The 15647-nt window shown below is 38.2% G+C and overlaps 1 protein-coding gene across 1 annotated transcript in view; it reads right to left on the bottom strand.

Moving 5' to 3' along the window:
- Nucleotides 1-15647, bottom strand: part of LOC136707807 (collagen alpha-1(XXV) chain) — a 221528-nt gene that overhangs the window by 24571 nt on the left and 181310 nt on the right. The window contains exons 14-17 of the mRNA XM_066682067.1: nucleotides 14197-14241; nucleotides 3388-3420; nucleotides 3214-3249; nucleotides 1615-1659 (exon numbers count right to left, since the gene is read on the bottom strand). Coding sequence (XP_066538164.1) covers nucleotides 1615-1659; nucleotides 3214-3249; nucleotides 3388-3420; nucleotides 14197-14241 — 159 coding nt within the window. The remainder of the gene's footprint in view (nucleotides 1-1614; nucleotides 1660-3213; nucleotides 3250-3387; nucleotides 3421-14196; nucleotides 14242-15647) is intronic.

Raw genomic sequence — 15647 nt, 5'->3', positions numbered from 1 at the left:
TAGCGTCCAAAAGCAGTCGGCCTCTTGAGTAAAAGGGTTATATAAAATGCAGGGATTTTTACAAGACCAACAGGTTATAAGCTTACCAAAAAGTGCTGCAGTCATACAAATCAAAATAGCAACAAGCATTATCTCATGCCTGTTTGAGCATTCCTTGCATTCACAGTTATAATGTTCAGGAAAATTACCCTAAGCGTGTAATACCACACAGTTACTGAAGGATTGGTTTTATATATATATATATATATATATATATATATATAAAGTCTTTGAATTCTACATTAAAAACATAACTAAACCTCCCACTGAGACAAATTCATGATACATTGCATAATGTGGATTACAAGCTTTTAATTACTGGGTGGTAAATGGAGGAAAAGCTGGCTTCAGAATTATCAAGGGAATGGCGAGACTAACAACCTCAAGAGTAGAACACGATCACTTTTGAAGTCTGGTAAAAATTTGTGGTGATGGATTATAAACCATCTGCCAAAAACAATGGTATATTCTCTCTAAATCTCACACAGAAATACTCTTCTAACATGTGACACTAATTTGAGAAGAAATCTAAATGGTTACTTTACGTATAAATGAATAATGCAGCCTTTCCAAATTGTGATGGCAATTTAAAAGTGACTCATTTTTCAGCCCTAACCTCAGGTATCCTAGGTCAGGTTATTCCTATGGGGAAGCAACAGGAATACTGTCTATTGGAGAGTGTCAACTAATGCACCATCACCCTCTAGTCTGCATATTTCCTTCATGAGGTGTTGGACTAGTATAGAGTTTTCACACTCAGTTTGTTCGCACTCTAATAAGACCACATTCCCACCCACATTTGGCAACAATATATTGTGGCTGTCAGCAGACGTTCTTGTTACAAGATGGTGTCTGGTTCTATGTGACTAGGCTGATATCTGTCCCTTTGGAGGTCTAGCTGTTCAGTTATTTGGATATAAATACACAGCAGTCTGTTGTGGCCCATACAATCTACAAATCAAGAGAATTTAGTTAACAACCACAAAAGCAATGTGATCAATGCACAGACACTGCCACAGCAACTGCAATGAAACTCAAATTAGTCACTTGACTGTGGAACTATATTAGGATTTATCAGTGCTCAGCCTACAGACTCCTTCCTTCAGAGCAGATGTTCCGATGTTGGACAAACTTTACAGGTAAACATGAATGTTACAGATTTGGATCATTTTACAGTAAGGATTCAAGACTAGAAATAAAAATGAATTTGCTTCTATGGCAATATTTAGCTCAATTTATTAACAAAAACGATCACCTCAGACTAATAAATTAAATATTATAAGAATTTTCACCAAAATTGTGTTGTGTGCTACAGTTTTTTTTTATTTGACATTGTTTTATAAAGTTTCTCCAACCTAGCAACAGCTGCACTGAAAGAACCCATTGGTGGATGGAGCATAGATAGAATCAGTGAGTCAACAGTTGATTCAGCAATGTAACATTTAACTCCAGAATGAAATCACATTTATATGATTCATTTTTAGAAACTGAGAAGGGGTTCACTGAACACTGTCACTAGTGACTTTATCGTGACTTGATGGGAAGATTTAGGGATGAATATGGGGCAAGATTTACCTTTATTCCGGGAAGTCCAGGCAGCCCTGGAAGTCCTGGCTCTCCCTACACAGGAAAAGTGCAACAAATTAAAGCCAAACCAAGCCAAGCCAAGCCTAGACTCCTGGCCTTGAGCCTGGAAAACCAGCTCAACCACTAAAGGTTTCCTCACTGTCCACTGCATCACTAGATCAGTCCCCAGAATTTGACCAACACAAGTCATTAATATTGTGTTGTGAAAGCTAAGTTGCACTAGGCGTCTACTAATGTTTCAGTTGGTTGCTTTCCATGGAAAGATGTGCTCATTTTGTGGAACTCTGATTGGTCAGTGTGTCAACCATTTAGCATGCGAGATATCATAAAGAAAAGTTTATAACAGGATGTTAGACTGTGTTTCTCAACTTATTAAAGGAATGTTAGACCATGTTCCTCAACTCATTCTTATCCCTGAAGTCACTACTGGAGCTCTGTTTAGAAAGCAGATATATGATTATTGCATTGGAAAATACTCAGTAAATCATGAGAAAGAAAGGAAGGAAAGCTGAACCCTACAAAACATTTCATGTCAAAGAAAACTTTTATTGTTAGTTAGGCATTCATGCTCTATTAAAATTAATATCCATATGGAACCTGAGTAGGAACATTTCTCTAAATGACCATGTTAAACAGATCTCTGACCACAGTTTGAGAGTTGCACATTTCCACCGCATCTCCTTAAAGCATTGAAAATATGATAAATGGTTCTCTACAGCAATATCTACACTCCCGAGTCTCGCTGAATCTCACTCATATGAATTATTCAGTGAAGATTAACGGTTGTTTAATGGGCAATTGGAACAAGTCTTAAAGTGTAGCGTGAAACAGCATAAAATAAACAGACAGAACAGTCTTAGTTTTGGATGGAGCAAAGTGTTTCCACTGTGGTGGCGGATCCTACAAAGATTTCCACTTTGCGTCTGAATTCACTGCAGGAAGATGTGAACAGCATTCTAACAGTAACCTTCAACACCATCTTTATATCATAATGCTTTGTGTGTACTAATAAAAAAATAGCTGCTTAAAGCTCTGTCCAACTCCAGCACAAAGTTGAATCCAACTGCTTTTTAAAAAGAGTGAACAAAGAAAAAGCCACTGTGCAGCCTGTGGTTAAACCTAAGTGATTATCCTTGGATTTTGTCATAACACAAACACTGAGAGGAAACAAGTATTCACACATTACACGATCAAAGATCAAATCATTATTTGGAAGGATGTATTCTGGGAAGAAAAAAACAGAAACAGAACGTTTTGGTAATGATTCAACTCTGGAATGTCTAGAGAAAGCTCAGCTGCAATTTTGATTCTGAGGACACCGTACCCACTGAAGTATGGTGGTGGATAAACGAGGTGCCTCCAAGCTGTAATCAAATGTTAAAAGGGGGCCTTCATGCTTAAAAATACAGTTTGTTCATATTTACATGCGAATTTAAAAACCATTACGTGTGTATGCTGAAGAGGATATTTCCTCTATACACCCTCTATATGTGTGTGTGAATATTTGTTCCCTTCACTACGTATATAGATATAGGTGAATCATTGAGTTGCCTACTGGAGAGACAATGGTTAAGGCTGTATTTTTACCTTTTGTCCACTTCGTCCTGGCTCGCCCGGCTCACCCTTTGATAAGATCCAGTCCATAAAACAGCATTAATAATAATAATAATAACAACAATAATAACAACAACAAGAAAGGGGGTGCTCTGTATATTTGTTAAAAGACTTTTTTTTTTTTTAGATTTTCTGGACTTTTTTTACCTTAATCCCAGCAGCAGAAGACCCTGCATCGCCCTGTGGGATCAACACAAAAAAAGACAGTAATAAATGCAGGTTTAGAGAGTAAAACAGGTATAATGAGAGGCCTTATTGAAAGCATATTATCTAAACTCATTTAACCTTTGATTCTCTTTATTTTTTCATGAGGTTTAGGCAAAATTAAGAGTGAGAGGCGGAAAACTTCTCAAAACTTTGCTACAAAATCCCAGGCTTGATTTAGAGGAAAGAAGACTGAAGACTATGGCCTTATTTAAAAGCAATAAATCTACTTTTGGCCTGAAGTGAATTTAGACTGAAACGAAGTGCAGTGCCACAAGATTTATTACATAAACACATCTGGATCTGCGGCCACTGAAACAAGAGCGTGTTTAAAGTAACATATTGTATAAAAGTGTAAGTATCTGGTGTGCTGAAGCGTTGGCACACTGCAGAGCATCTGGGTTGGGTTAGGTGAATGTATTTCAAGAGCAGGCAGATCCTTGACATCCAGAGCTATGTGTATTTAGATTGCTGACTTCAATCAGAATGTGAACGCTAGCCCAGTTAAAGCCCAGGTGCAAAGGGAGATCTGTCAGATTCCTGCTCACAGTAGCTGTTCAGTCCAAATGAGAGATCATCTGATGAAGCGCTGCAAACATCAAAGCCTCAACAAACATTCTTCATGATTAAGAGGCTTATTCTAATTCCCTCTGACTGCATTACCACATTATTTCAAAGACTGAAGATAAATATATTACTTTATATTGTCTAATGGAAGTACAAACTTGCAATTACATGGAGATGAACAGAGGTATGTCCAAGAATGTGCAGGTGGTCAAGAGGACAGTAAGGGATTATATAAAAATTATGAATAAGCTTAGAAAACATTTATTGAACATTTTGTACCAAAAAGTGTGTGGAACATATTGCACACTCTCAGAAGTTTTTTTTCCTCATTCATATTAAAACCGATCATTAAAATAAATAATAAATTAGCCACTGTGGCCAATGGCTGTGGCCAAAGTCTGGTTTCGCCCAGTCATTCCATTAAGACATCTTCTTTGAGGAACTGGACCTTGTGTATTCCCTTATACTGTGTTTAGACTAATCTGTGTTTTGATCTGGAACATCCCACTATCATTAATAATGCAAGCAGAGTTTTAGAGAGTAAATATTTGAGAATGCTCAGTTGGCTCATCTGATTTTGTAGCTCTGAGGAAAACTGAGTAGTTTTCACAATTATGGAACAATGTTTCTGACAACAGCTTGAGACAGTGCAACATTTGCAAAAACATGTACATAAAGATGTTCACTGAAGAGGATTTGTACTTCTTTCTCTTAAAAAAATAAAACTCAAGGTTACTTAAACTATTTGATATGTCATATCAAAGATACAGAAAGACACAACATAGGCTTAAAGTATTTCAAAACACTTATTTAGATGGAAATAATAAAAAAAAAGCCATTATGTATGAAAATGACTATATGTTTTGTCTTAGTAAACATTATGGAATTTAAATTTCAAATAAACATTAACCTGACAACTGTTCCTAGAGTGGAGGAGTTTTGTTTGCTTTTATTGTGCTCAGTGTAATGCTCTCACTAATTTAATAACAAACTGACGCCCAGTGCAATAGGTTCATAGTTCAGAAAAAAATGTAATTCATTAGCTATGTGCCTGTTTCCATTACGTGGGTCAGCTCATAACAAGCATGAATCCAGAAGAACAGAGGAAAGTGTTTACCAGCAAATACCAATGAAATAATCACTAGCATTTGCATTAAATGGATTTTTGGAATTTTACATCTTTCATTGATTAATGTATTCATCTTCTCTAACCGCTTTTTCCTGTTCAGGCTTGCAATGTGTCAAGAGCCTATGCAGAATCATCGGGGCACAAGGAAAAACACATACTGGACAGGGTACCAGTCCATCACAGGCATCATTCACTCATTCAGTTTTTCACAGCAGTGGGTCGTCCACCTACATATTGTTCATATTGTTCATTCATTCATCCATTATCTGTAACCGCTTATCCAGTTCAGGGTCGCAGTGGGTCCAGAGCCTACCTGGAATCATTGGGCGCAAGGCGGGAATACACCCTGGAGGGGGCGCCAGTCTTTCACAGGGCAACACACACACATTCACTCACACCTACAGACACTTTTGAGTCGCCAATCCACCTACCATTGTGTGTTTTTGGACTGTGGGAGGAAACCGGAGCACCCGGAGGAAACCCACCCGGACACAGCAAGAACACACCAACTCCTCACAGACAGTCACCCGGAGCGGGAATCGAACTCACAGCCTCCAGGTCCCTGGAGCTGTGTGACTGCGACACTACCTGCTGCACCACCGTGCCACCCTGTTCATATTGTTTCTCCCCATAATCTATTTCTTTGCACCTTTGCATATTTATTTGTCTCTTACATCACCTGCTGCTAGAGTACCGTATTAAGCAATTTCATCTTCCATTACAGTTGTAGCTGCTACCTTTGACTGCTATTTTCAAATTTTCACTTTCTATGGACAGCTTCCCTTTACATTTCTCAGTACCTTGTACTGGCTAATAGTTATAACCACAGTGTCTGTCCTAAGCGTCTCATCATGATTTTGGAGGAACGTTTTCTCATTTCATTATGCACTTGTATGCAGCTGGAATAAAAATAAAGCCTCTTGAAGTTGAGACAACGAAGTAAGGTGAGGATCCAACCCCAGGACCCTGGAGCTGTGTGGCAATGACACCACCTTTAGTGCCAACCTGCAACTATACGGCTCTTTTTCTTTTGTACATCAACCTCATTATACTCTATTTCCCAAACGTGATTTTGTAAACTACACATAATTAGACTATTACTTGGTACAGGAAGAAACACATAATAGAAGCTAGTGGGCAGCTGGCTTTGTTTTGAAAGGATGACCGCTGAAAGCAGGTCCAATCTCAGCTAGCGAATCCCTGCCTACCAAAACATTAGACATCAGGTTTCAGATCTCAGAAAGAATGTATTTTCTCTTTCTTAAACAGGATTTCTGGAGTAGATATACAGCTAGACATTAGTCTAGTCAAGGTATTAAGTAAAAATGTCTATTAACAGATCCAAATCAGCTAAATCTGAACTTTAGATCTGTTCAAAGTTGAGAATGTGCCAACTTATATTGTACTTAAACTAACATGTTAACTATCACGTTCCTGTGCAATAACTTTTATGCTTCCAAACAGAGAAAGCCATAATGTTTTGCTGCCTGGAGATATGACAGACTCCCAGTCTATAAACACATGCTTTGCCTCTGCAGCAGAGCTATGTTAAACAGCCTGGAGGGAAGCAGGAGGCATTTTTAGTGGGGTGTATCATTTCTTTAGTGGAACAACAGAAATAAAATGTGTGGCCAATGAGGATAATTGGGAGAGGGTTTAGGACTGCTCTGGGCCGTGATGTGCAGAGGGGAGGGTAGTGGATTATTAGTCCTGGTGTGTGTGTGTGTGTGTGTGTGTGTGAGTGAGTGAGTAAGAAATATAGAAGTGAGAATGAGAGAGAGAGAGAAAGGTGAAGCTAGACCCTCTGCCTGCTGCCGAATTTGTGGTTCTATTTCACATGTGCTCGGTGCTCAGAGGGTGCGGAGGAATGCCTGCTCTGGCTTTTATGGGAGTCGTTTATAGGAGCGCACAAGGCCTGCTTAATTGACACATTTTTTTAAGTTAGCCATAAACTGCAATAACAGTTACAGCTGGATATCACTAAACAAACCACCCTCTTCACCACACCATCTTCATGCTGGCTCATTTACAATTATTTTGTACGGTAAAGCATAGTGGTAGATGCTTGATAGACACCTGATGCTAAAGTGGATGTATGGAAGCAAATCTGTCTCAGCAGACTTTGAAATATTACCACCTTTGAATCTGTAGCACTGATTTATTTTTGCGCTGAAATTCTGCATCTGAATTTTGTTGCTTTTGAATTTAAGTCTTCAGATTTCCACCTGAATATAGTTGCTCTTAAATTCATTCATTCTTTCATTATCTGTAACCGCTTATCCAGTTCTGGGTCGCGGTGGGTCCAGAGCCTACCTGGAATCATTGGGCGCAAGGCAGGAATACACCCTGGAGGGGGCGCCAGTCCTTCACAGGGCAACACAGACACACAGACACATTCACTCACACACTTTTGAGTCGCCAATCCACCTACCAACGTGTGTGGAGGAAACTGGAGCACCCGGAGGAAACCCACACGGACACAGCGAGAACACACCCACAGACAGTCACCCGGAGTGGGAATCAAACCCACAACCTTCAGGTACCTGGAGCTGTGTGACTGCAACACTACCTGCTGCGCCACCGTGCCGCCTGCTCTTGAATTGAACTCATGAATATTGTAGAACACGTTTTCACTCTTATTATTCAAGCTTAAAAAAATTCAAACAATATATTTTGAAGTTGCTCAAAATTGATAGACCAAATTCAGAATCCAAAATACGACTTAAAAACTTCAGAGTACACATCCGGGATACAATCCGGGACAATCAGTCAATTCATTAGGATTTTCTGTTCCACCTTGTGGAACCTTAAGGTGAAACAGAAAATCCTAATGAATCAATTGCTTATACTTTTTATCCTGGATGTGTACTCTGAAGTTTTACACTCTTATTTTGGATTCTGAATTTGGTCTATTGAATTTGATTTGCCTGAATTTATTAACCTTGAATAATAACAGTGAAAATGTGAAAACGAGTTTAATTCAAGAGCAACTATATTCAGGTGGAAATCTGAAGACTTAAATACAAAAGCAACAAAATTCAGATGCATAATTTCAGTGCAAAAAAATTCAGTGCAACAAATTCAAAGGTGGTAATATTTCAAAGTCTGATGAGACAGATTTGCTTCCATACGGATGACAAAGTACAAGAAATGAACCTAAAAACAAGCATTTTGTTTGATGTTAATTATTCTCATTTTGCCAAAAAGGGCCATGCCTTAAGACAACACTTGTCTCAGTTTTCTTTATAGAGCTGTGTAAACCTTAAATGCCACACATCAAAGTGCATTCTGTTGTGCACCTGTTGATTTTAGGCAAAGATTTATGTCGACAACAAGACATCACATCAGGACCTGACTGAATCATCTCTGTGCTGTCGAATGGAAACTTCGAGCAATGGTAGAGGTCACCAGGGCTCTAGCAAGAGATGCACTGAGGACATATTAAAAGAAAATGGTTACATTTATTGCCATCGATGTTTTTCATTAAAAGAACCATTTTTTTAAACTCAATCTGGAAGTGAGAACAGCCTGTCAGACTGTGCAGTCCAACATGACTTCTCAAATGGGAACATTGAAATACATGGAAATTATCAATGGGCTCTTACAGTTTGGCATGCTTTACAGCACAAAAGGTTCTTACTGAGAGTGATAAGGCCCAGTAGCAGGGGCAGGTTCAGAAGCCAACGAAAAGCAGCTCTACAGCAGCTGTCAGCAAGATTTGGCAATTGAAATTGCAGGTCATTATTCTGTTGCCAGGAAAGATTAGCCAAGTCTGAGAAGAACCTGACAGACTAAGAAACACAAATTGCACACACTCAACTCCCAGTTTAACAAAGCTTCAGGTTCAGCTCACAAAATGAATAACAATCTAAAAAACAACCGGCCAAGGGCAAATACAATTGATCAACATGGTCTGGCGTTTCTGGAAGGAGAGCTGAACATTTGATTTGTCTTTTGCTTTTGTTGATTTAGTAAATTAAAAAGCACTGTCATTAGGGTTATGGAGTTTTATTTTGTCCTTAGTTATGTTTATGTTGTGTGTTTTTGTCAGCATTGGATTCAAAATAAAGTGCATTGGATCAGGTTCCGTTTTGGGACACTTGCTGAAATAAAAGCAAACCATTACTTGGTTCATACTGTAATGGGATTCCTTTACTAATGTAAAAGAAAACAAACACCACAGCACACTACTTCTCTAATCTCTAAAACCCTCAAAGATTGTTAGAATATATTTTAATTTAATTTAGGGTGCTTTTCTACAGTATATGACCTACTCTGTTTGACTCTACTCTTTTTGTACCTGGGTGGATTACACACCAAGGTCTCGGTTTAAGAGAGAGAACGGACTAAACAAGTACCCGAGTCAAGCTGAGAAGGGTATGTAGCGTGCAGTGCAAAAAAAAGCACCATTGGGAACAGAACTATTTCAAAAGAGCATCACAATCTGTTTTTTAAAAAGTTACAGTAATGCTGATTTAATCCTGTACGTTTGGGAGATGCTGTTTGAAACCCCAGAAATTCATTGGCTGCCTCTGAATATTTGATGCTTACAGAGCAGTTAGAAACAGAATACAACCTGAGATGATGTTGGGACCCTTTTATTTCAGAACTGAGATTTTAATCTATCACTTTCATATTTGTGTGATCACATGCTTTGACGGGTCACATTCACAAACAAATGCCAATCAGATTTGTTCAGTCAGCCACATACTGGTAGTAAACACAAATTACATGCAATAATAGGTACAAATAATTTACATAGAGGAAATACAACTTAAGGATCATTGCACGTAGTGGATAATGTTCTATTTGTGACACGTCAAAAAAAGCATGTAATTACATTTGTGAGTATTTTTAATATGTTTACAAGAATTTAACTTGCATTGTGTTACTACTTATCTACAGTGGGGGAAAAATCACATTACAGAATCATGTTTTCATTACTTTGTATTGGTCAAGTTTAGACATTATTTTTTCACTCTGTATTCAGTCTCAGCCCAGAACCTCTGTCTTGATTAAACATTAACTTGTACAGCTGCATACAAATGAAGGTTTGAGTGTCAATTGAAGAATCACTCTGTTTCATATTCCTCATGAGTGTCGCAGGCGACAGGTGAAACAAGGAGGGCACTGGTGTGTCGCGGTGGCCTTGCCACATGTAATTGAAACAGAGAGGTGACTAATTCTTGCCATAAAATCTGCTATGGCAGTGGAGTGCTAGTTACAGTAAAAGTTATGGCTCCTGTTAAACTGTGCCTCTTTTGTGCCTTTGCTATTTAGAAGTGCCCCAGATTGACTGTAATGACTGCTGTGAACAGAACATGAGAATATGGAGGCTGTACAAGTTTTCAGTGTTTCAGATGCATGGCAACGCCAGATGACGGGGGAAGGCTTTGCACTCAGGATTAAGAGGCAGTGCCACCAGCCAAACCTCCACCCCTCAGGAACCTTCTCGCAACCCAATTAGAGAGTTTACTTGTGCACCATTTTGACCAAAACAGGATTTTTCCACCCTCGGAGATCGCAGTGTTTTAAGAGCACTGGCACTGATTTGCAAGTCACAGCTAATTTCACACCCAGTTAAATATTTACACACACTGCCCTGAAAAGTAAAAGTAATGTTTTAAGTTTAAGGATGTCATGCTGCCCAGCCACTGATGGACCCTGCAGTAAGCAAGCATTTCATGTTTTTGTGTATTATCGTCACATAAAGAAAGCTTTGGTATTATACTTGAAATTAATGTGCAGTTACTGAGCAGAAATTATTGCACAGTTTGTGTATGTATTTATTTATTTTTGTTTAGTGGCATTGCAGTCTAATGTTAGCAATGTATTATTTGGAGAATATTCCTCAGCTTTTTCAGTTTAACAGAATGTATCATTTTAACTTGTTTTTATTCCTTAGAATTCTCTCAAATTACAATACCCAAGAAGCACAATGCAAATCACCGCAGTCCAAAGAAAAGCATGCATCTACACAATAGTAACTTTACCAGAGAGGAAAAAACCTTCTTAACTTTCTATGGAAGCCAATGTAAAAATATTTTTAAATATATCATACATGCATTGGGAATCCCTGTGGTGTCAGCCAATCATGACTAATCAGCAATATAGGCAAGCTAGCATAAGTGTAACTTAGTTAAACATGACTGAGTGAATGTGTTACATGCCATGAGTTGATCCATCTCTAAAAACTCAGGTGCGCTTTCTGCTCACCTCATTCTGTCCCTGTCGCACTTATGAGGTTCCAGTAAACATCAGAAATTTTTTTTCCACATTGTTTTATTGCTACAGTTTAAACTTTATAGCTTAATTTCTATTCATTCTTCCTAGGGACCCTTTGACCTCCCAGTATTCATGTGCTAAGAGTACCTGCATCCATTGTATAAATCTTATAATAGACTACTTACAAAGCTTTCTGGAAAATTTCAAGCTCCTGAGTCTGAATCATGCCTGAGTGTATTTTAGCTGTACACACTGAACCTGGATCACATGCATCACTTCATTTTGTCAGTGGTGAATCACACTTAAAGTGACTATATCAATCAGTGTGAGCTGTTTGCAGCATGCCGGCAACCCTAAGTCTACAAACAAGGTTATTAAGTGACAGAGAAGAAAGAAGGATCACCGTGTTCTTTAATCACCGTCTTCTCTATTCTCTTTTAGACATTTACACAAAGTTGACGAAGCGTGTCTTTTCTTTCAGAACGATTTCTATTAAACTGAAATGATTTTCAAATGACCTCAACCTACATCTGATTTGAATCATCTATGTGTATAATCCAAAAATATACACTATGTGGCCTAGGGTCCTGGACACATACTCACCCAAAATTTCTTCTGAAAATAGGGGTATTCATAGATAGGTTTAGAGAAGGGTTCAGAGGAGTTAGCCACGAGAACATTAGTGATGTCAGGTACTGATTACTTTTGGATCCCAAACCTCACACTTCTTCACAGCTCATTCTTAGAGCTCCTTCAATCCAGAGAACACAGTTTTCACAATGCTATATCCCCCTCTAGCTGACACTTTTTTCAATTTGGGCATGGTAACATTAAAGTTTTTGCATGTCACTGTCCAAAGGAAATATGTATCTCCAAAATAGTAGATCTACAAGAGAAAAAAAAACACTAACTTTCAATGGAAGTTTGTGTAAAAATATTTCATTCAAAGTCATTTAGAAGGATTTCTTTTGGTCCATTTTTCATAAAAATTCACATTTGGAGGACAGCTGCTGTGTTCAAATGATCTAGTAAATATTTAAACACAAAATGGAGACGCATGTTTTTCTTTGGACAGTGGCAATATATTCTTAAATTCCTCTAAGTGCACTAGCAAATAACATGATACCCATATATCAGTAAAAAGCCCTCATGCTTCATCATTACTTTCCAAAACCTCTGGAGCAACTTCAGCAGCAGAAAACTTATTGCACACCATTTCACACGATTCTCAGGCGGGGACTGAATGAAGCATGAAAGGTTTCTAACGTGATGGGATGTCCTTAGTGATTTACTTGGGTGTCTGTTTGTCAGATTCACACTAAATGTAGATTAACACAGAATCTTCCAATTTTAGTCAGATATGATTTTGTGATTAAATGGAATTGAAAAATGTTTGAATCATATTTCTGTGCAGTAATATTGCACAGATATTAATAACATTTAATTTAATGAATGGGTTTGTTTGTCAATCCCAGGAGGTTAAAGAGACTGAATTCACTCAGATCAGTGTCCACATGTTTGTGTTGCATCAATATGCAATCCTCATTGCTCATGTGAAAAGAATATGGCAAATTCATTTCATATGTGTTTGGTTATACAAGATGAACACCTTGGGTAAGGTCTGGAACTTTATAGGTTTTGTGTCTTTTTTCCTTTTTCTATGTACAGGACTAAGGTAGGAGATTTTTCATGTCTGCTGAGAAAGCTGTAAGGCATTTTATTTCCCATGACACCAACTTCCTTATTCATATTCTCCCCCACCCCTTCAGTTAAACTACTTTATTACATCAAGGTAGACGAGATCAAAGCCTTTCTCAAGCAACAAAGTTTTATCATGCCCCATTTTCCTTTTTTGGGCTATTTTCCATGCATCTGTTTCCTACCTCACTTTTCTCACTTGGTTGCACTACTCACCGGCACTTTGACTAAGAATGCTCATAAAGTTAAACGTATCAGAATGGTTATAAATAAAAAAAAGACAGCAAAGACAATTTATATACACCCTCTTGTGTGTGAAAAACATATGCTATATCTAACTCTAGGACAAAATGCAGGAATAAACATTTGAGATTTATTGCTTTAAATACATTGTTTTATTCAAGGCAAAACGTGTTCTACATTTCTGTTTGTGTCTTGTGATTTTACAATGAAGTGAAATGCCAGATGTGTGTTGTGCAAAGCTATAGCTTTGAAAAATAGAATATAGACAACAGACAATTCCTCTATATTCATTATGTTCATTATCAGTAACTGATTTTAGATCAGCCTCCTTCCCCAAAAGTGGTAGGGCAAACGTAGCATTCAGCTATATAGTTTTTATTTATACTTCACAGAAACTAATAACGTGTAAAACACATTATCTAGTGTTCAGGAAGTTTTGGTGAAACATTTTTAAAGAAAGAAGCTAGGCTATTTGGGTGGCTGTTAATTTCCAGTGTAAAGTAATGAAGAAAAAGTTTGACTCCAAACTTGTTTTAGCTGGTCAACTGCATATAAATCCTATTATTTTTGCCAAGTGACTTGTTTAAGGGTAGGCTGTTTTAATTTCTTCCAAATAGCTGGCTAATGCAGACAGATAGTTAATAAATCATGTCTCTAAAATAGTTGCTACTTAAGCATTCTAGCAGTCAGGCTTTCTTTAGCACTTTAGTGGGGGCAGATTCCCTAAGATTGTATAGCATATTTGCATAATGGGAAAAGTAATGAGAGAACACTTTTGGGCTCTGCAATGCTCTGGAGTAAAATTAGAGATTTTACTTTTTTTTTTTTTTATCATCCTTGAACTTTCTTTTATGCATTTAAGTGATTAATTACATTAGTAACTAACTTACCTTCTCACCAGTGTCACCCTTTTGGCCCTCTTCTCCCATGTCACCCTTTGAGATAAGGAAAAGGTTCACATTATTAAACTGAGGATTGCAGTTAATTCATTTTAATCACTGTTGGCCATATGCTTGCTTTGAGAGCATTATCACAGCTGAACAGCGAATGGGACCACACTCAGACTTTAGATGCTGAATGAAAAGCAAGCACAATCTAAACCCAAGAGACAAACACAGCAGCTTTTGTCAGTTTTAGTTGTTGTGCCAAACTCCTGCCAGCCACCCAAACTTTTCCCCTGCACTATAAGCCTGAACCCCTGCTGCACCGTCATTATTTTATACTTGCTGCCATTTGATACTGCATCTGATAATATATGGTCATGATATAGGATTCTGGGTAATGTTGATGAAAGCAGTGAGGAAAATGATGGGGATTTATGCTGTGGGGCCTTCATTAATGATAAAGCACATTTACTGGAGGAAGAAAATGCTTGTATAGTGGAGTGGCAGGAGTTTATTCTTCAGACTTTATTATCAGTGTTTAAATGTGAATTGAAAATGCTAGACAGAGAGAGCAATCTTCGATGTATCTGCATTGAGGTGGCATTTCTTGCTCAGACCAACTGTGCTGAAGCATCAACCAAGTTGACTCACATAGGTGACACCCTTAATACATCTTCATCTCCACTGAAACTTTCTCTCGCCAGCCAGAGACAGACCTAGAGGACCATTCGTCTTTAAAAAAAAAGTCAGGTATTTATCTTCCTGAATGGAAAGTGTACATTCGAGCAGAAATCATGGTCGGTGGTTGATAAGGTTCCCCTGATTTTTTTCTTTCCACAACACAAAAAGGTAATGTGCTCAAAAGTTAAAAACAGTGAGTTACAACAGCTTTAAGGTCCTGTTGTGTACCAAAACTTTTACATTAATTTTCCCAGAGGTGAAAAATCCATGTTTGTGCCTTTGTCTGTATTGGGGAAATTTTGCAGCAACAGATGGTCTACACTCAGTAGGTTAAGTGTTTCTGTTAAAATGACCAATGAATGTCAGTAGGTAGGCCAGTTACCAGGGGGGCAGCTGTGACCTGGTGGTTAGGGAACTGGGGTTGTAACCGAAAGGTTGCCTGAAGGCACATAACCCCCAACTGCTTTCCAGGTGCTGTGGCTCGGGCTGCCCACCACTCTGGGCATGTGTGCACACTGCCCCCTAGTGTTCACTAGTCTGTGTGTAAAAGTGCGTTTCACTGCATGAATTAAATGAGTTAAATGCAGAAATCAAATTCCTCTGTGTGAAAGCTTCTATTTATTTAATATGCCAGACATTTAATGTCTTGGCCACACATGGAGTGTGGAACAAATCAGACCCAAGACAGTGACATTGCACTAAAAGACATTGCAAATTTTTCTTCTGCAGATACACTCTGATTAGCATTAAAGATATCATGGTATTTGCATTGGTCC

This window comes from Hoplias malabaricus, chromosome 9 (assembly GCF_029633855.1).
Source record: "Hoplias malabaricus isolate fHopMal1 chromosome 9, fHopMal1.hap1, whole genome shotgun sequence".
NCBI classification, from domain to species: domain Eukaryota; kingdom Metazoa; phylum Chordata; class Actinopteri; order Characiformes; family Erythrinidae; genus Hoplias; species Hoplias malabaricus.
Note: the sequence above shows the minus strand (reverse complement) of the source record. Positions and strands in the feature narration are given on the sequence as shown.